This window comes from Macaca thibetana, chromosome 19 (genome assembly GCF_024542745.1).
Source record: "Macaca thibetana thibetana isolate TM-01 chromosome 19, ASM2454274v1, whole genome shotgun sequence".
NCBI lineage: Eukaryota > Metazoa > Chordata > Mammalia > Primates > Cercopithecidae > Macaca > Macaca thibetana.
In genome coordinates, this window is record NC_065596.1 from 14543298 (window position 1) to 14563932 (window position 20635).

Sequence of the window (20635 nt, forward strand, 5' to 3'; positions counted from 1 at the left end):
CCACGCCCGGCTAATTTTTGTAGTTTTTGTAGAGATGATGTTTCACCATGTTAGCCAGGCTTTTCTTCTTTTCCCAAGGCTGCCTAATCTGTAGCCAGTGTCTACCTTTTTGAATGATAGGTGTGTTGCTTAGTTACTTTGGCCCCTGTGCGCTTGAGGGTCGTCTTCATTCCATAATTTTAAGTACCTGCATGATATGCCGTCCATATGCATGAGCGCTAATGAGCTGGTTATCCTTACGTTAAGGATACTTTTTGTGTTTAATGCGCATGCTTATGCCTAAAGAGCTGTTCCTTACTGGTTTGGTCCTGATTTCCCTGGCCATGGGATTTTTACTCAGTTTTTAATCTTCCTTTTGTTTTGTCTCCTCAGCTTCTGCCATTTATCTTGCTTCTTGCTCACCCGCCCCTTCACCTTGCTTCTGCTTTCTGGTTTTACTTATTTTGCCCTTTATCCAACGTTTAATTCCCTTTGCTCTTCTTCTGCTTCATTTTCTTTGTTCTCCTGCCTCACTGTCAGTCACCAACCTTAAATGCCTGCAAGGTAACTGGAAACTTTGGACAATTGCACAGTCTCCTGCATCTATATCTTTGGGGAGCACTCCGTACCAGATTCCAGGTTTGCGAGGGCTGGTGAGACAAGGGCCTTCCTTCCTCAATTCAGTCAATTTGTAAGCCAAAAAGTATCTGAGACAGGTCTCAATCAATTGACAGGTTTATGTAGACAAGGTTAAGGACATGCCTGTAATCCCAGCACTTTGGGAGGCCAAGGTGGGCAGATCACGAGGTCAGGAGTTCGAGACTAGCCTGGCCAACATGGTGAAACCCCGTCTCTACTTTAAAAAAAAAAAAAAGCCGGGCGCGGTGGCTCACGCCTGTAATCCCAGCACTTTGGGAGGCCGAGGCGGGCGGATCACAAGGTCAGGAGATCGAGACCACGGTGAAACCCCGTCTCTACTAAAAATACAAAAAATTAGCTGGGCGCGGTTGTGGGCGCCTGTAGTCCCAGCTACTCGGGAGGCTGAGGCAGGAGAATGGCATGAACCCGGGAGGCGGAGCTTGCAGTGAGCCGAGATCGCGCCACTGCACTCCAGCCTGGGCGACAGAGCGAGACTCCGTCTCAAAAAAAAAAATTTAGCCAGGTGTGGTGGCGGGCACCTGTAATCCCAGCTACTTGGGAGACTGAGGCAGGAGAATCACTTGAACACTGGAGGTGGAGGTTGCAGTGAGCTGAGATTGCGCCACTGCACTCCATCCTGGGCAACAGAGCGAGGCTGTGTCTCAATTTTTTTTGAGACAGAGTCTTGCTCTGTTGCCCAGGCTGGAGTGCAGTGGAACAAACTCAGCTCACTGCAACCTCTGCCTCCCTTGTGCAAGCGATTCTCTTGCCTCAGCCTCCTGAGTAGCTGGAATTACAGGCACGCACCACCACGCCTAGCTATTTTTTGTATTTTTAGTAAAGACAGGGTTTCACCATGTTGTCCAGGCTGGTCTCGAACTGCTGACCTCAAGTGATCTGCCCACCTCAACCTCCCAAAATGCTGGGATTACAGGCGTGAGCCACCATGCCCGGCCTATCATTTGCTTTTGAATGGCAGGATCCAGAGACTAAAACCACCTTTTACTATTGTTGAACTATACTGCTACAATGGTTTAAGAATTCTCCAATGCCGGAGACCAAGATGGCTGCGAGGCTCAGCGCCTTCCTCAAGAATGCCTGGGACAAGGAGCCAGTGCTGGTCGCGTCCTTTGTCATCGGGGGCCTCGCTATAATTATGCCCTCATTCAGCCCCTACTTCAAGTACTCCATCATGATCAATGAGGCCACGCCCTACAACTACCCAGTGCCCGTCCGTGATGATGAGAACGTGCCGGACGTGCCCAGCCACCCCCAGGACCCTCAGGGCCCCAGCCTGGAGTGGCTGAAGAAACTGTGAGCACCTTCACTGACAGAGGCGGCCCCTCCCACGGCTCCCAATAAAAATGTGAAAACCAAAAAAAAAAAAGAATTCTCCAATGCCAGCGCGGTGGCTCAAGCCTGTTTCTGGCACTTTGGTAGGCTGAGGTGGGCAGATCACCTGAGGCCAGGAGTTCAAGACCTGCCTGACCAACATGGAGAAACCCCATCTCAGCTAAAAATACAAAATTAGCCTGGCGTGGTGGTGCATGCCTGTGATCCCACCTACTCGGGAGGCTGAGGCAGAAGAATTGCATGAACCAGAGAGGTGGAGGTTGCAGTGAGTCGAGATAGTGCCATTGCACTCCAGCCTGGGCAACAAGAGAAACTCCCTGGATTACAGGCATGCACCACCACGCCTAGCTAATTTTGTATTTTTAGTAGTGACGGGGTTTCTCCATGTTGGTCAGACTGGTCTCGAACTCCCGACCTCAGGTGATGCGCTGGCCTTGGCCTCCCAAAGTGCTGGGATTACAGGCATGAACCACCATGCCCAGCCTCTCTTCTGTTTTTCTATTCTAAGGTCTCATAATGTTTAACCTGTGTACTTTGCTTAAAAATTCCAGAAACTGGCCTTGAAAATCTAAATATAGGCCAGGCGTGGTGGCTCACACCTGTAATCCTAGCACTTTGGGAGGCCAAGGCAGGCGGATTGCATGAGTTCAGGAGTTGGAGACCAGCCTGGGCAACATGGTGAAACCCCGTCTCTACTAAAATACAAAAAAATTAGCCAGGTATGGCGGCATGCATCTGTAGTCCCAGCTACTTGGGAGGCTGAGGCAGGAGAGTTCTCTTGAACCCAGGGGGCAGAGGTTGCAGTGAGCTGAGGTCACGCCACTACACTCCGGCCTGGGAGACACAGTGAGACTCCCGTCTCCAAACGAAACCAAACCAAAAAAAGAAAATCTAAATATAAAACCAAAGTTGTGGAACGCCCCATCCCAGGGAAAGAATCTACAATCCTGTTTTGGTCAAGCTGACACCTGCCAGACCAGCAGGTGGCCCATTACTCAAATGGAAACCAGACATGCTGACTTGTGCATCTGAACTCCATTTCCTGACCCCTAGCTGCAGCTGTACCTCGGTAGAACACCCTTTTCTTTCCTGTCTTGATGATTGTTGGAGTACTCTGTAAGTTTCCCTAATAAATGCTTTGGACTGATTGCTCTGGTAATTGGTGTTTTCTTGAAATCCCCACTGGTCCCGTCTTGGGATGATTTAGGGCATTCCTTTGTGGGAACTCCCCTGCCTCTGCTTTTGGGGAGACTCCAGCCAGGACAAAACAGATTGGAAGGTCAAAAGTGAGCTGAGGGGGCTGAGGTGCCTGAGGAAGTTTAGAAGCAGCACATACTTGCATTCTCTTAGAAATCCTGGGTCACGGCCAGGCACAGTGACTCACACCTATAATCCCAACACTTTGGGAGGTCAAGGCGGGTGGATCACTTCAGGTCAGGAGTTTGAGACCAGCCTGGCCAATTGGCAAAACCCCATCTCTACTAAAACTACAAAAATGTGGTGGGCGTCTGTAATCCCAGCTAGTCAGGAGGCTGAGGCAGGAGAATCACTTGAACCTGCGAGGCAGAGGTTGCAGTGAGCGGAGATCGTGCCACTGCACTCCAGCCTGGGCAACAAAGTGAAACTCTGTTTGAAAACAAAGAAATACTGGGCCGGGCGCGGTGGCTCATGCCTGTAATCCCAGCACTTTGGGAGGCCGAGGTGGGTGGATGATGAGGTCAGGAGATCAAGACCATCCTGGCTAATACAGTGAAACCCCGTCTGTACTAAAAGTACAAAAAAATTAGCCATGTGTGGTGGCAGGCGCCTGTAGTCCCAGGAGGGGAGGCTGAGGCAGGAGAATGGCATGAACCTGGGAGGTGGAGTTTGCAGGGAGTCAAGATCCAGCCTGGGTAATAGTGCAAGACTCCATCTCAAAAACAAACAAAAAGAAAACAAATACTGGGTCACGCAAGCATTGACTATAGTTACCACTGCATGGTAGCATGGTAGGATTACTGAGAGTCTCATTCTCCCTTCTTTTTTTTTTAATTTTTTTTTTGAGACAGTGTCTTGCTGTGTCACCCAGGCTGGAGTGCATGGCACAATTATAGCTCACTGCAGCCTCCAATTCCTGGACTCCAGAGGACTCACCTCCTGGGACTTCAGGTGTGCATCACCATGCCTGGCTGATTTTTTTACTTTTTGGAGGGACACTGTCTCACTATGTTGCCCTGGCTGGTCTCAAACTCCTGGCCTCAAGTGACCCTCCCAAAGTGCTGGAATTACAGGCATGAGCGACCACACCCGGCCTAATTTTCCCACTTCGTGGTGTTTTTCCAGATTTCTGACACTGAACATATGTTACTTTTGTAATCACCGGGGGTGGAAAAGGAAATGTTTGCTTTTTCAAAATGTTCTAATTTCTCAGTGCTGGATTCAAAGATCCGCCAAGCACAGGGTCTTGGTGCTGAGCTGTGGGGCGAGGAGTTGGGAAAGGGATGAGGAGTACTGCTGAGGGAAGAGGAAAATGGGGCCAGGTGCCATTACATCACACCTGCAATCCCAGCACTGGGAGACCAAGGTGGTAGATCACCTGAGGTCAGGAGTTCGAGACCAGCTTGGGCAACATTGCAAAACCCCGTCTCTACTAAAAATTTAAAAATTAGCCAGGTGTGGTGGCACACGTCTGTAGTTTCAGCTACCTGGGAGGTTGAGGCACAAGAATCACATGAACTTGGGAGATGGAGGTTGCAGTGAGCGAGATCACACTACACTCCAGCCTGGGGGACAGCCTGGGACTCTCTCTCAAAAAAAGAAAAAAAGGTCGGGCACAGTGGCTCACGCCTGTAATCCCACTACTTTGGGAGGCCGAGGCGGGCAGATCACCTATCACCTGAGGTCAGGAGTTCAAAACCAGCCTGACCAACATGGTGAAACCCCATTTCTTCTCAAAATACAAAATTAGCTGGGCTTGGTGGCACATGCCTTAAATCCCAGCTACTTGGAAGGCTGAGGCAGGAGAATCGATTGAACCCGGGAGGCGGAGGTTGCAGGGAGCCAAGATTGCGCCATTGCACTCCAGCCTGGGCAACGAGAGCAAAACTCCGTGTCAAAATAATAAAGAAAAGAAAATAAATTAAAAAAAAAATAAAGTGGATCCTGGTACAAGGTTTGCAAGGTATGTAAGAATGTCTCCATTATTTTAAATGAACTCTTAAGTTCTGAGGAAACCCAGGCGGGGTCTTAAGGACTTTGTTTTACCTTCTAGCTTTTGCTTGAAGGCCCCACTTTCTCCAGGTCTTTAATTTTTTTTTTTTTTTTTTTTTTTTTTTTTTGAGACGGAGTCTTGCTTTGTCGCCCAGGCTGGAATGCAGTGGTGCGATCTCGGCTCACTGCAAGCTCCGCCTCCTGGGTTCACGCTATTCTCCTGCCTCAGCCTCCCGAGTAGCTACACATTCATCAGAGCTACTGCAAGGTATTGGTGAAGACTCACTGCTGTGGTTGCACATGGAGACCTGGCCTGCTGTAGGAAGATCTGTTCTCAGAGCTGCTTTCCTTGGCAGGGGGCGGGGGGGATACTTTCCAGAAGGTGAAGTTTTGGGTCAAGACCCAAGGAGCAAGCTGGGCAGGCCCCTTCTACACTCTTGTTTCCTGGGTTCCTGGTCCAGAGGAAGGCTTGTATGTGGGTTTCTTTTTCTCTCACCTGACTACTTCCCTCCCTCTAGCCCTGTATGCTGGTGGTGCAGGAACCCCCTGTAACTGAGTGGGGATGGCGGGGAAGGGACATCTGGGTTCTGCCAAACTTAAAGGAACTCCCCTTCCCCTGCCAGAGTTCACAAGAAGGGAAGTAATCTTAGGGGTGGAGGCAGGTGCATAGGAGTTTCCTCCCCCCACTATCTGAGCACCTCAGCAGAGCTGGGGTGCACAAGTCCCATCTGCCACCCCAGAATTCAGTCTGATAATAGGAAGGCAACAAGCCAAGAAGACACACATAATGCAGCCATAAAAAAGAATGCAAGCAGCTGGGCATGGCGGCTCATGCCTGTAATCCTAGCACTTTGGGAGGCTGAAGCAGGAAGAACCTCTTGAGCCCAGGAGTTGAAGACCAGCCTGAGCAACGTGGCAAAACCCCGGCTCTACAAAAAAATACAAAAATTAGCCAGGCGTGGTGGCTCACACATGTAATCCCAGCATTCTGGGAAGCTGAGGCAGGTGGATCACTTGAGGTCAGAAGTTCGAGACCAGCCTGGCCAATATAGTGAAACCTCATCTCTAAAAATACAAAAATTAGCCGGACATAATGGCTGGCGCCTGTAGTCCCAGCTACCCCGGAGGCTGAGGCAGGAGAATCACTTGAACCTGGGAGGCGGAGGTTGCAGTGAGCCGAGATTGTGCCACTGCACTCCAGCCTGGGTGACAGAGCAAGACTTCATCTCAAAAAACGAAACAAAAATTAGCCGGGCGTGTTGGCATGCCCCTACAGTCCCAGCTACTCGGGAGATTGAGGTGGAAGGATCACTTGAGCCCCAGAGGTTAAGGCTGCAGTGAGCTGTAATTTCGCCACTGCACTCCAGACTGGGTGACAGAGCGAGACCTTGTCTCAAAATTAAAAAAAAAAAAGAAAGAAAAGATAATGAAATCATGTCCTTTGCAGTCCCGACTACGTCTTCTCGGCTAGGTCCTTGTCGCCATCCCCGCCCCCAGGGTATCGTCCCGCCCCAGCCTCGCCTTCCAGCGGTTGTCCGGACCTCTCCCGGCCCCGCAAGCCTCGTCCCGCCCTAGCCACACCTTCCAGGCGTGGTTCTCGTCTGCAGCCCCACCTAGGCCTCGCCCCGGCTTCCGGGCTTGGTCCTCGTCTCTAGCCCCGCCCCCTAACCTCGCCCCAGCCCCGCCTTCCGGACTTGGGTCCGGTCTCTGGCTCCGTCCCTGAGCCTTGCCCAACTCCAGCCACGCCTTCCAGGCTCGGTCCTCGTCTCTAGCACCACCTCCGATACTCGCCCCACCCCAGCCACGCCTTTCGGACTTGGTCCTCGTCTCTAGCTCCGCCCCCGAGCTTCGCCTCACTCCAGCCCCGCCTTGCGGACTTGGTCTTAGTTCCCAGTCGCGGCCAAATCACGCCTCAGCCACGTCCCGCAAGACTCTCACTGCCTCAGTCACGCTTTCCAGTCTGGTTTCTGGTCCCCATCCGCGGCTGGTCCGGCCCTGGGACCCAATCACTGCCCAGCGAAAGGAAAGTCAAAGTCCTCTACCGGCTACGGGAAGGTCGCGGCCGCCGCCCTGTCAGCCGCCTCGGGGCCCCCGCGGGGACCCCCTCGGGTCTCCTTAACCGGAAGCGGAAGTGCGTGTCGGCGGGATCATGGCGACTTTGGTCGAACTGCCGGACTCAGTCCTGCTTGAGATCTTCTCTTACCTCCCGGTACGGGACCGGATCCGCATCTCCAGGTGCGGCCCCGCCTCCGGGGGGGAAGGGCCGGGCGGAGGGCGCACCTGGGACCTGGAGATGCGATGTGGCCTGGGGCTGGGGTCGTTCTAACCGCGCGTCCCCTCCCCCAGGGTCTGTCACCGCTGGAAGAGGCTGGTGGACGACCGGTGGCTGTGGCGACATGTCGACCTGACGCTCTACACGGTAGGCATGGCTGGCCAGGCGGGCCTGGGCCGCGGTCGCGGTGCCCGGACCCGAAAGACCACCTCTCCCACCCTGGGACAGGTTGTCGGTACCCGGGCTGGGGATTTAGAGCCAGGTAGTCCTGGGCCTATCTCGGCATCATCGCTTACCTGCTCCTATTCTACCTCAGGGCCTCAATTTCCCCATCCCTGCAATGGGGATAAAGGACAGTACCTGCCTCACGGGACTATTGTGGGACTTCACTGAGATCATGCAGGGAAAGGGCTTAGAACAGTCTGGCACATATTTATCATTCGATAAATGCTAATTTATGACTATGTTATCAAGTTTTTGTTTTGTTTTTGAGACGGGGGTCTCGCTCTGCTGCTCAGGCTGGAGTGCAGTGGTGCGATTGTAGCCTCGACCTCCCAAACTCAAGCGATCCTCTCATGTCAGCCTCTTGAGTAGCTGGGACCACAGGCGCTCACCACTATACCCGCTAATCTTTTATTTTTTGTGGAGACAGAGTCTCACTATGTTGCCCAGGCTGGTCTCGAACTCCTGGGCTCAAGTGATCCTCCCGACTTAGCCTCCCAAAGTGCTCAGATTACAGGCATGAGCCACCGCAACTGGCCCACCCAAAACATTTAGAGATATATTTGTTACCCTTTTTGAAACTATTTTCATAGATAACTGCTATTATAAAGTGGATTTGCACCCTTCCTTTTACCTTACTTCATATGTGTGTGTCCATAAACAATTATAGTATTAGTAATGTATTTCTAAACTTCAGGTAATGCTGTTCTACTATTTAGATAGTGTTCTACTTTTAGACTATTTTACTGTATATATCCATCTGTAACTCCCTTTAATACAGTATTGCTTTTGAGGTTATTTTTTTAAGGACAGTCTTGCTATGTTGCTCAGGATGGTCTCGAACTCTTGGACTCAAGTTGTCTCCCACCTCAAGTCTCCTGGAGTGTTGGGGTTACAGGTGTGAGCCACAGCGCCTGGCCTGATATTATGAAACTTAGAGTATTCTCAGTCATTGGTTTTGCAAGGAAAAGTTGATTCATCCATTGGTTTTGTGTGCATTTATGCTCTGCAGTTTATCTTTCTGTAATTTATTTTTTTGAGATGGATCTCACTCTGTAACCCAGGCTGGGGTGCAGTGGCGAAATGATAGCACACTGCAGCCTCAACCTCCGGGGCTCAAGCGATCTTCCTGCCTCAGCTTCCTGAGAAGATTCATTAGAACATGTTTCTTTCTCTCTTGGTTCATGATATAGTTTGGCTGTGTCCCCAACCAAATCTCAACTTCTCAATTTCTAAGCAGCAAAGCATTCAAGAGGTGACTTGGGTACTGTTAAAAGTATTCAGTTTTCTAAGGGAAGCAGAGCTGAAAAGTTTGGAAATTTGTAGCCTGACTATGTGATAGAAAAGAAAAACCCATTTTCTAGGGAGAAATTCAAGCCAGCTGTAGAAATTTACATAAGTAGCAAGGAGTCTAATGGGCTATAGGGAAAATGTCTCCAGGCCATGTCAGAGACCTTCATGGCATTCCCCTCTCATCTCAGGCCTGGAAGCCCAGGAGGGAAAAGTGGTTTCCTGGGCCGGGCCCAGGGCCCCCATGCTGCATGCACCCTGGGACTTGGTGCCCTATGTCCTAGCCGCTCCAGCTGTGGCTGAAAGGGGCCAATGTATAACTCAGGCTGTGGCTTCAGAGGGTGGAAGCCCCAAGTCTTGGCAACTTCCACGTGATCTTGAGCCTGCTGGTGCACAGAAGCCAAGAACTGAGGTACGGGGCCGTGCACGGTGGCTCACGCCTATAATCCCAGCACTTTGGGATGCCAAGGCAGGCGGATCACTTGAGGTCAGGAGTTTGAGACCAGCCTGGCCAACATGGTGAAACTCCATCTCTACTAAACATACCACAAATGCGTGGTGGCACATGCTTGTAATCCTAGCTACTTGCGAGGCTGAGGCAGGAGAATCGCTTGAACCCGGGAGGCAGAGGTTGCAGTGAGTCGAGATCATGCCATTACACTCCAGCCTGGGTGACAAGAGCGAAACTCCATCTCAAAAAAAAAAAAAGAAAAAAAAAAGAATTGAAGTTTGGGAACTTCTGCCTAGATTTCAGATGTATGAAAACGCCTGGATGTCCAGGCAAAAGTTTGCTACAGGGGTGGGGCCCTCATGGAGAGCCTCTGCTAGGGCAGTGTGGAAGGGAAATGTGGGGTCAGAGCCCCCACACAGAGTTCCTACTGGGGCACTGCCTAGTGGAGCTGTGAGAAGAGGGCCACTGTCCTCCAGATTCCAGAATGGTAGATCCACCCACAGCTTGCACCATGCACCTGGAAAAGCTTCAGACACTGAACGCCAGCCTGTGAAAGCAGCCGGGAGGGAGGCTATACCTTGTAAAGCCACGAGGGGCCGAGCTGCCCAAGACCATGGGAACTCACCTCTTGCATCAGTGTGACCTGGATGTGAGACCTGGAATCAAAGGAGATCATTTTGGAGCTTTAAAATTTGACTGCCCCACTGGATTTCAGACTTGCATAGGGGAACCCCTTTGTTTTGGCCATTTCTCCCATTTGGAATGGCTGCATTTACCCGATACCTGTACCCCCATTGTATCTAGGAAGTAACTAGCTAGCTTTTGATTTTACAGGCTCATAGGTGGAAGGGACTTGCCTTGTCTCAGATGAGACTTTGGATTGTGGACTTTTGGATTAATGCTGAATGAGTTAAGACTTTGGAAGACTGTTGGGAAAGCATGATTGGTTGTGAAATGTGAGGACATGAGACTTGGAGGGACCAGGGGTGATATGATATGGATTGGCTGTGTCCCCACCCAAATCTCAACTTGAATTGTATTTCCCAGAATTCCCATATGTTGTGAGAGGGACCCAGGGGGAGATAATTGAATCATAGGGGCTGGTCTTTTGTATGCTATTCTTGTGATAGTGAATAAGTCTCACGAGATCTGATGGGTTTATCAGGGGTTTCCACTTTTGCTTCGTTCTCATTTTCTCAATTTTTTTTTTTTTTTTTTTTTTTTTTTTTTTTGAGATGGAGTCTTGCTCTGTTGCCAGGCTGGAGTGCAGTGGCACGATCTTGGCTCACTGCAACCTCTGCCTCCTGGGTTCAAGCAATTCCCCTGCCTCAGCTTCCTGAGTACCTGGCACTGCAGGTGCGTGCCACCACACCAAGCTAATTTTTTGTATTTTTAAAATTATTTATTTATTTTTCTTTGAGACAGAGTCTTGCTCTGTCACCAGGCTGGAGTGCAGTGGTGCAATCTCGGCTCACTGGAACCTCTGCCTCCCGTGTTCAAGCAATTATCCTGCCTCAGCCTCTCAAGTAGCTGGGACTACAGGCGTGTGCCACCACACTTGGCTAATTTTTTTTTGTATTTTAGTAGAGATGGGGTTTCGTCATGTTGGCCAGGATGGTCCCAATCTCCTGACCTCGTGATCTGCCCGCATCGGCCTTCCAAAGTGCTGGGATTACAGGCATGAGCCACCGCACCTGGCCTTCTTTCTCATTTTCTCTTGCCACCGCTACGTAAGAAGTGCCTTTCGCCTCCCGCCGTGATTTTGAGGCCTGCCCAGCCGTGTGGAACTGTAAGTCCCATTAAACCTCTTTTTCTTACCAGTTTCAGGTATGTTTTTATCAGCAGCATGAAAATAGACTAATACAGTTTGTATTACATGGGTTTACATATGCATGTATAAAAGGCAAATGCAAGCATGCTTCCTTAAGGATTGATAATAAGCTATTTTCTTTCAGTGAATGGAAGAGCTTGATGTAGAAACACCTTTTTGGCCGGGCGCGGTCGCTCACTCCTGTAATCCCAGCGCTTTGGGAGGCTGAGGCAAGCAGATCACTTGAGATCGGGTGTTTGAGACCAGCCTGACCTGCATAGAGAAATCCCATCTCTACTAAAAATACAAAATTAAGGCCAGGCATGGTGGCTCATGCCCGTAATCCCAGCACTTTGGGAGGCCATGGTGGTCGAATCACGAGGTCAGGAGATCAAGACCATCCTGGCTAACATAGTGAAACCCCATCTCTACTAAAAATACAAAAGAAAGCACAGCCGGGTGTGGTGGCACATGCCTGTAGTACCAGCTACTCGGGAAGCTGAGGCAGGAGAATTGAATCTGGGAGGCGGAGGTTGCAGTGAGCTGAGATCACACCACTGCACTCCAGCCTGGGCAACAGAGAGAGACTCCGTCTCAAAAAAAAAACCAAAAATACAAAATTAGCCAGGCATGGTGGCACATGCCTGTAATCCCAGCTACTCGGGAGGCTGAGGCCAGAGAATCGCTTGAACCCAGGAGGCGGAGGTTGTGGTGACTGAGATCGTGCCACTGCACTCCAGCCTGGGCAACAAGAGCAAAACTCCATCTCAAAAAAAAAGAAAAGAAAAGAAACACCTTTGTAAGCACACATGAAGAATATGTTATTAGACAATTTTCCTTTTTCCATTAGGCCCTATGATGTCAAGTAGAGAAATCCAGCAATAAAAGGCAGATGTAAGCATGCTATTTTTTTCTTTTTAAGATAACATGTACTTATAATGAAATGCCCAGTGCTATCAATTATGTATGCTTTTTATTTTCTACTAAGTCTAACTTCCCAGGGTTGATTTTTGCAGCTTCCACTGTACCAGGCTGTGATTTTTTTGAGACGGAGTTTCGCTTTTGTTGCCCAGGCTGATACAATGGCACAATCTCGGCTCATCGCAACCTCTGCCTCCCAGGTTCAAGAGATTCTCCTGCCTCAGCCTCCCAAGTAGCTGGGATTACAGGCATGCACTATCACACCTGGCTAATTTTGTATTTTTAGTAGAGACGGGATTTCTCCATGTTGGTGAGGCTGGTCTTGAACTCCTGACCTCGGGTGATCCGCCTGCCTCAGCCTCACAAAGTGCTAGGCTTGAGCCACCACTCCTGGCTGTGATTTTTTTTTTTTTTTTTTTTTGAGACAGAGTCTCACCCTGTCGCCCAGGCAGGAGTGCAGTGGTGTGATCTCAGTTCACTGCAGCCTCCACCTCCCAGAGCTGGTTCTCATGCCTTCGCCTCCTAAGTAACTGGGACTACAGGTCCCTGCCACTTTGCCCAACTATTATTTTTATTTTTATTTTTAGTTTTTTGTTTATGTTTTGAGGCAGAGTTTCACTCTTGTCACCTAGGCTGGAGCGCACTGGTGCAATCTTGGCTCACTACAACCTCTGCCTCCTGGGTTCAATCAATTCTCCTGCCTCAGCCTCCCAAGTAGCTAGGAATACAGGCGCCCACCACCACGCCCAGCTAATTTTTGTATTTTTAGTAGAAACGGGATTTCACCATTTTGGCCAGGCTGGTCTCAAACTCCTGACCTCGAGCGATCCACCCGCCTCAGCCTTCCAAAGTGCTGAGATTATAGGTGTGAGCCACCGTGCCTGGCTTTCTAAAATTTTTAGTAGAGACAGGATTTCGCCACGTTGCCCAGGCTGGTCTTGAACTCCTGAGCTCAGGCAATCCACCCACCTTGACCTCCCAAAGTGCTGGGATTACAGGTGTGAGCCACCGTGCCCAGCCTTTTCATTTGTTGTTTTGTTTTTTTAACATAGACCTAATTTACTCCGGGTAGTTTTCACCTTTTAAAATTTTATTCTGTGTTGCTTATTTCTACTGGAGGTGATCATTAAACAACAGGTAAAATGTCAATGAGTTGTTTTGCTCTCTTTCTTAGTCCAGAAAAATGGTAAGAATCTATTGCTAAAGGTAGATTCTGTTAGTATGTTTTTCCCCCCAGCAGATTTATCCTTTTTTTTTTTTTCTTTTTTTTTGAGACGGAGTCTCATTCTATCACACAGGCTGGATTGCAGTGGCGCGATCTCAGCTCACTGCAACCTCTGTCTCCTGGGTTCAACCGATTCTCTTGCCTCAGCCTCCTGAGTAGCTGGGATTACAGGCACTCGCCACCACGTCCAGCTAATTTTTGTATTTTTGGTAGAGACATGGTTTCACCATGTTGGCCAGGCTGGTCTTAAACTCCTGACCTCAAATGATCTACCCACCTCGGCCTCCCAAAGTGCTTAGATTACAGGCATGAGCCAGTGCGCCTGGCCCCCACCAGATTTATTCTAAGTGGCCGAGTGCAGTGGCTCATGACTGTAGACCCAGCACTTTGAGGGGCTGAGATGGGAGGATCGCTTGAATCCAGGAGTTGGAGACTGGCCTGGGCAACGTAGCAAGACCTCGTCTCTACTAAAAATCACAAAAATTAGCTGGGCATGTGTCAGAAGTCCCAGCCACTTGGGAAGCTGAAGTGGGAGAATCACTTGAGCCTAGGAAGTCCAGGCTGCAGTGAGCCATTATCTCACCACTGCACTCTAGCCTGGGTGACAGAGCAAGACCCTGTCTCAAAAAAAAAAAAAAAAAAAAAAAAATGATTTGTTCAAAGCCCTAGCAGGCAAGATGGTGCACTCAAACCGTCTTGTTGAACCTGGGGAGGTTGAACCTGGGGAGGAGACTGGCTAGGGAAGGGCAGAAGCAGGGCACCAGAATCCCCCACCCTGGGGATGTGTGTCTCCAGCCCAGCAGGGGCCTTGGAAACTCCATACCTCTCACTGTGTCACCCCAATCCCTGGCTCTTACAGATGCGACCTAAAGTCATGTGGCACCTCCTTCGAAGGTACATGGCATCCCGGCTCCATTCCCTGCGGATGGGTGGCTACTTGTTCTCTGGCTCCCAGGCCCCCCAGTTGTCCCCTGCTCTGTTGAGAGCCCTGGGCCAGAAATGCCCCAACCTGAAGCGCCTCTGCCTACACGTGGCCGACCTGAGCATGGTGCCCATCACCAGCCTGCCCAGCACCCTGAGGACCCTGGAGCTGCACAGCTGCGAGATCTCTATGGCTTGGCTCCACAAGCAGCAGGACCCCACCGTGCTGCCCCTGCTCGAATGCATCGTGCTGGACCGCGTCCCCGCCTTCCGCGACGAGCACCTGCAGGGCCTGACGCGCTTCCGGGCCTTGCGCTCGCTGGTGCTGGGTGGCACCTACCGTGTGACTGAGACAGGGCTGGATGCTGGCCTGCAGGAGCTCAGCTATCTGCAGAGGCTCGAGGTGCTGGGCTGCACCCTGTCTGCTGACAGCACCCTGCTGGCTATCAGCCGCCACCTCCGAGATGTGCGCAAGATCCGGCTGACCGTGAGGGGCCTCTCTGCCCCTGGCCTGGCTGTCCTGGAGGGAATGCCGGCCTTGGAGAGTCTGTGCCTGCAGGGTCCCCTCATCACCCCGGAAATGCCCTCCCCCACTGAAATCCTCTCCTCCTGCCTCACTATGCCCAAGCTCAGAGTCCTTGAGCTGCAGGGGCTGGGCTGGGAGGGTCAGGAGGCGGAGAAGATCCTGTGTAAGGGGCTGCCCCACTGTATGGTCATTGTCAGGGCCTGCCCCAAAGAGTCTATGGACTGGTGGATGTAACTACTCCACCTGTCCCTGGGAGCCATCCTAGCTTTCATCGTTGAGCCCCAGACCCTCTGAGCAGCACTTTGAAGAGGGTAGATAATCAGACTTGAGGAAATTGAAAGCCCCAGGTTGACAGAACAGAGGCCTAGGGACCTCCAGACCATTGGAATCACTGTTTGCCAGCTGTGTGGCCTTGGTCATATCATCAACCTCTGGGAAGCCTAGTTCCCACATCTGGAAATAAGGATGATCATAGCTACCTCATGGTTACATTGCAAAGCCTTACTCAAAAAGCTCCCAGCCTCCAGAGGCTCTTGATGAAGAGTCACCTTCACGGTCGTCCTCAGGAACAGGACGGATGAAGAAGGGGTGAGGTTAAGACTTAGGGGCACCCGAGGGGCTGAGCCCCCTTATGAGTACCCAAGAAGGACTGTCTATGCATGCACACCCACAAGCCTATATCCCATTTGTATACCTACACGCACGCAAGAGACGCGGAGAGATAGGCAACGCAGACTCGCTATTCAATGATTGATATGCTCATAAAAGCTCTCAATTCTATTTTCTGTATTTTGTATGCTGTATTTTCCAAGACATATTATTTTGCTATTAAAGAAAAAAATCATTTTTTTTTCCCAAGAAGTATTCACTTTATTCATTCAACCAATGTGTCTTGAGCTTCTACTATTTTGCAGGCACTATTTTAGGTTCTGGGAAACTGGGCCACAACAATGAACAAAACTGACAAGACCCTGCCCTCATAGATCTCATAGAGGAGAAGACAGGACAACAAACAGGTAAACCAATCCATGTTTTAATTTTTTTGGGCAGGGACAGAGTCTCACTCTGTCACTCAGGCCGGAGTGCAATGGTGCGATCTCGGCTCACTGCACCCTCCACCTCCTGGGTTCAAGTGATTCTCCTGCCTCAGCCTCCCGAGTAGCTGGGATTACAGGCGCCTGCCATTATGCCTAGATAATTTTTTGTATTTTTAGTAGAGATGGGGTTTCACCATGTTGGTCAGGCTGATCTCAAACTCCTGACCTCATGATCTGCCTGCCTTGGCCTCTCAAAGTGCTGGCATTACAGGTGTGAGCCACTGCGCCTGGCCACCATGTTGTAATTTTGGAGACTCTGAGCCAATACACCAGGGTAATGTAATGGAACCACACTTGCATGGTTAAGTGAGCAGGGCAGGCCTCTGTGCTGAGATCTGAGAGGTGAAGAGAAAGCAAAAGTCAGAAGAGCTAGGGGAAAAGAGGGAAGGCCAGCACAGCTGAGAATGAACTTGGCATTTTCCAGAAACAGAAAGCAGGTTGTGTGGCAGAATGAGCAGGGGGAAGAGCTGTCTAAAGTGAGGTCAGGGCCAGGCATGGTGGCTCACATGTGTAATCCCAGCACTTTGGGAGGCTGAGCTGGGTGGATGACTTGAGCCCAGGAGTTCAAGGCCAACCTGGGACATCTGAGGCAGGCGAATCACTTTGAGTTCAGGAATTCGAGACCAGCTTGGTGAAACCCTATTTCTACGGAAAAAATTAGCCAGGTGTGGTGGTGTGTATCTACCCAGCTACTCCCTGGTTTCCCAACTATTCAGGAGGCTGAGGTGGGAGGATTGCTTAAGCCTGGGACTTGGAGGTTGCAGTGAGCTGTGATCACCACTGCACTCCAGCCTGGGTGACAGCGTGAGACCCTGGTCTCAAAAAAATAAAATAAACAAAAGGAGATAATGGGAACAGGAGTGGGCAGGGCCTCGCAGGTGGCTCAGGCTTTAGGGGTTCAGTAAGTAACAACTCCTTTTCCTGCCTTTCGAGTCTGAACCACTTGAAAGATGCAGGTGTCAGATTGTAATCGTGGGCGCCCACCCCTGAGATGAGCGTTGCTGTGTGTGGCTAAGCCCCGGCTCTGTGGGTTCACTGCCGGCTCAGCAGGCCAGGATGCCTCCTCTGGTACTTAGACCCAGGTTGGAGAAGAGGGCTGAGCTGGGTACACTTGGTTTCTTATTCCAAACTCACCCATCAGAGAAGAGCCGGAGGTGTTCCTCCCATGCTCTTCCCACTCAGAGTTGCAGTAGAAATTCCTTCTCTCTCTCTCTTTTTTTTTTTTTTTTTGAAATTGAGTCTCGCTCTGTCATCCAGGCTGGAGTACAGTGGCACAATCTCATCTCACTGCAACCTCCGCTTCCCAAGATCAAGCGATTCTCCTGCCTCAGCCTCCTAAATAGGTGGGATTACAGGCATGCACCACCATGCCTGACTAATTTTTGTATTTTTAGTAGAGCCGGAGTTTCACCATATTGGTCAGGCTGGTCTCAAACTCCTGACCTTGTGATCTGCCTGCCTCAGCATCCCAAAGCGCTGGGATTACAGGTGTGAGCCACCGCACCTGACTTTTTTTTTTTTTTTTTTAATAGAGATGGTGCCAGGCACGGTGTGTCCCATCCCTGTAATTCCAGCATTTTGGGACACCAAGGCGGGAGGATCATCTGAGGTCAGGAGTTGGAGACCAGCCTGGCCAACATGGTGAAACCCTGTCTCTACCAAAACTACAAAGATTAACTGGACCTGGTGGCACATTCCTATAATCCCAGCTACTCAGGAGGCTGAGGCAGGAGAATCGCTTGAACCCTGGAGAGGGAGGTTGCAGAGAGCCGAGATCGTGCTGCTGCACTCCAGCCTGGGCAACAGGGCGAGACTGTTTCAAAAATAAATAAATATAGATAGATAGATAGATAGATAGATAGATAGATAGATAGATAGCGAGAAAGAGAGAGAGAGACAGGGGTCTCCTTATGTTGCCGAGACTGGTCTCGAACTCCTGGGCTGAAGCCATCCTACTTCAGCCTCCCAAGTAGCTGGGACTACAGGAATGTGCCATCACGCCTGGCTAATTTTTATTTTTTGTAGAGATGGGGTCTCACTATGTTGCCCAGGCTGGTCTCTAACTCCTAAGTGCAAATAATCCTCCTGCCTTGGCCTGCCAAAGTACTGGGATTACAGGCATGAGCAGCCTCACCTGAAATTCCTTCTCCATCTGGTCACACTAGGACTAGGGTATGAGTGTGCCCCTGATGTGGCCGTAGTCAGGGTCTGATTGTCCAGTGCTGTGACCAACCCCAGCAGCTCCAGCCCAGGACATCTGGGGGCTGGGTTGAACCAGGTGGAAACAGAGAGATTGGTGAAGTCTCAGAGCCTGTGGGGGCAAGGAGGGAAATGAGGTCTGTTAGACTTGCAGAGAGTGTCTGGAGAGCTGGGGTCAGTTTGGGAGAATATGAGGGTGACTCAACACCAGCCCTGTGCTGGACTCTGCAGGTGGTTCTGGAAGTGTATTGCCGATGCCCCAACCTGGAACAACTCCACAGGAAAAAAGCTTCCTTTCTTTCTCCTCCCTGCCTTTCCAGTAGGAAGGGAGCAGCAGGCATTAATTTTAGTTTTTTGTTTGTGTTTTGGAGAAGCAAGTCTCACTCTGTCACCCAAGCTGGAGTACAATGGTGCCATCTCAGCCCACTGCATCCTCTGCCTCCTAGGTTTAAGTTTCAGCCTGCCTTAGCCTCCCGAGTAGCTGGGATTACAGGCACATGCCACTACACCCAGCTAATTTTTATGTTTTTAGGAGATGGGGTTTCACCATGTTGGCCAGGCTGGTCTCAAACTCCCGGCCTCAAGTGATCTGCCTGCCTTAGCCTCCCAAAGTGCTGGGATTACGGGTGTGAGCCGCCACGACTGGCCAGCAGGCATTAATTTTGAAGCAGGTAAGTGTTTACAGGCAGTGCTAGCAGATGGGGGAGGAAAGTCCTGATCTGTAGCGTTTGCTGATTACTATGTTGTAAACACTGTCTGATCACAGCTGGTTTCAAGCTACCAACAGTTTAACAACTGGCTCACAAAATAATTGAAGATTCAGCATTTGGCTCTCTTGAGCCACAGCATACCACTGGTTACAGGTGTCTCTTCCTGGGCTTACCCTATGGAGAATTCATTCTGCCTTAGTGACCTCTAACATGGGCCTTGACCCGAGGGGTGATGGGGTGATGGGATATCAGACAGAGCTTCTCCCCTTTTGGGACCTCTCTGCCCCTGATCATTGCTTTCTCCCAGATAAGGGGCTGGGGGCTTCAGGGCTGCCCTCCACTGAAGGCAAAGCATAATCACAATAGCTGACATTTACTATTATTTTATTTTTATTTATTTATTTTGAGACACGGTCTTACTCCATCACCCAAGCTGGAGTTCAATGGTGTGACTGTAGCTCACTGCAGCCTCAAATTCTGGGTTCAAGCAGTCCTCCCACGTCATCCTCCCCAGTAGCTGGGAATACAGGCATGTACCACCACACCTGGCTAATTTTTAAAAATAATAGGCCGGGCACAGTGGCTCATGCCTGTAATCCCAGCACTTTGGGAGGCCGAGGCAGGCAAATCATGAGGTCAGGAGATCGAGACCATCTTGGCTAACATGGTGAAACCCCGTCTCTACTAAAAATACAAAAAATTAGCTGGGCATGGTGGTGGGCGCCTGTAGTCCCAGCTACTCTGGAGGCTGCGGCAGGAGAATGGTGTGAACCCGGGAGGCGGAGCTTGCAGTGAGCAGAGATCACGCCACTGCACTCCAGCCTGGGTGACAGAGCGAGACTCCATCTCAAAAAAATAATAGTAATAATAATTTTTTTTTTTTTTTGTAGAGATATGGTCTCACCATGTTGCCCAGATTGGTCTCAAACTCCTTGGCTCAAGCGATCCTCCTGCCTCAGCGTCCCAAAGTGGTGAGATTACAGGCGTGAGCCACCACACCCAGCCTATTGAGTGCTTCTTATGTGGCAGGCCGTGTGCTCAGTCCTTCATGCATGAACTTCTATCAGCAGCCCACTGAGCGAGGTAGAGATGAAGATACTGAGGCACAGAGAAGTTAAGTTGCCCAAAGCAACATAGCTGGTAAAGTAGAACCTGAGTAATCTTACTCCACAATCTTGCCCAGGATATAAAGCTGCCATGCTGCCATGCAACAGTATCTGAAAGGGAGGCCCAGTAACTGGGCCTCATCAGGGGCTGTGAAGGCAGTCATGACTCCATCTTGGATGCCGACTGCCATCTTGACTTCCAGTTAACACAACTCCTGAGAACAACTCCAACATTTCTACGTTGTTGTTTTTTTTGTTTTTTTGTTTTTTTTTAAGACGGAGTTTTTGTTCTTGTTGCCCAGGTTGGAGTGCAATGGTGCAATCTCGACTCACTGCAACCTCTGCCCCTAAGGTTCAAGAGATTCCTGCCACAGCCTCCTGAGTAGCTGGGATTACAGGTACCCGCCACCACACCCAGCTAATGTTTTGTATTTAATAGAAATGGGGTTTCACCACGTTGGTCAGGCTGGTCTTGAACTCCTGATCTCAGGTGATCCACCCACCTTGGCCTCCCAAAGTGCTGGGATTACAAGCATGAGCCACCACGCCTCGCCTACATTTTTTTTTTTTTTTTTTTTTGAGACACAGTCTTGTTCTGTCCCTCAGGCTGGAGTGCACTGGCCCAATTGCGACTCACTGCAACCTCCCTCATCCGTGCTCGAGCAGTCCTCCCACCTCAGCCTCCCAAGTAACTGAGACTATAGCTGCACACTACCATGCCTGGC

At 50.4% G+C, this 20635-nt stretch overlaps 4 protein-coding genes across 50 annotated transcripts in view; 3 read left to right on the forward strand and 1 right to left on the reverse strand.

Moving 5' to 3' along the window:
* LOC126942872 (NADH dehydrogenase [ubiquinone] 1 alpha subcomplex subunit 3-like) overlaps positions 1-2005 on the forward strand; it is a 157180-nt gene extending 155175 nt beyond the window's left edge. For both annotated transcript variants that reach the window (XM_050771000.1, XM_050770999.1), the window contains exon 2: positions 1676-2005. In XM_050771000.1, coding sequence (XP_050626957.1) covers positions 1682-1936 — 255 coding nt within the window. In that variant the 5' untranslated portion in view covers positions 1676-1681 and the 3' untranslated portion in view covers positions 1937-2005. The remainder of the gene's footprint in view (positions 1-1675) is intronic.
* PIN1 (peptidylprolyl cis/trans isomerase, NIMA-interacting 1) overlaps positions 1-20635 on the reverse strand; it is a 429836-nt gene that overhangs the window by 25675 nt on the left and 383526 nt on the right. For 2 of the 44 annotated variants that reach the window (XM_050770820.1, XM_050770793.1), the window contains exon 1: positions 6821-6824. The exons of 33 other annotated variants lie outside the window; for them this stretch is intronic. The gene's annotated coding sequence lies outside the window, so the exon portion shown is untranslated. Of the gene's footprint in view, positions 1-5702; positions 5707-6081; positions 6086-6783; positions 6788-6820; positions 6825-10183; positions 10188-13678; positions 13683-14188; positions 14193-14307; positions 14313-16911; positions 16916-20635 lie in introns of those variants that run through there. 9 more of the 44 variants (XM_050770807.1, XM_050770826.1, XM_050770816.1 and 6 more) reach the window with 8 other exon arrangements.
* Positions 6895-15654, forward strand: FBXL12 (F-box and leucine rich repeat protein 12). 2 transcript variants are annotated; one of them, XM_050770657.1, is made up of 3 exons: positions 6895-7395; positions 7507-7579; positions 14211-15654. In XM_050770657.1, exons 1-3 carry the CDS (start codon positions 7310-7312, stop codon positions 15030-15032), a joined length of 981 nt encoding a protein of 326 aa, XP_050626614.1. In that variant the 5' UTR covers positions 6895-7309; the 3' UTR covers positions 15033-15654. The 2 variants fall into 2 exon arrangements, with proteins under 2 accessions (XP_050626614.1, XP_050626615.1); XM_050770658.1 differs by lacking the exon at positions 6895-7395 and adding an exon at positions 12056-12099 and having other exon boundaries at positions 7517-7579.
* Positions 7525-20635, forward strand: part of ZNF846 (zinc finger protein 846) — a 60754-nt gene continuing 47643 nt past the window's right edge. The window contains exon 1 of one of the 2 annotated variants that reach the window (XM_050770415.1): positions 7525-7579. The gene's annotated coding sequence lies outside the window, so the exon portion shown is untranslated. Of the gene's footprint in view, positions 7580-19681; positions 20309-20635 lie in introns of those variants that run through there. The other variant, XM_050770414.1, reaches the window with a different exon arrangement.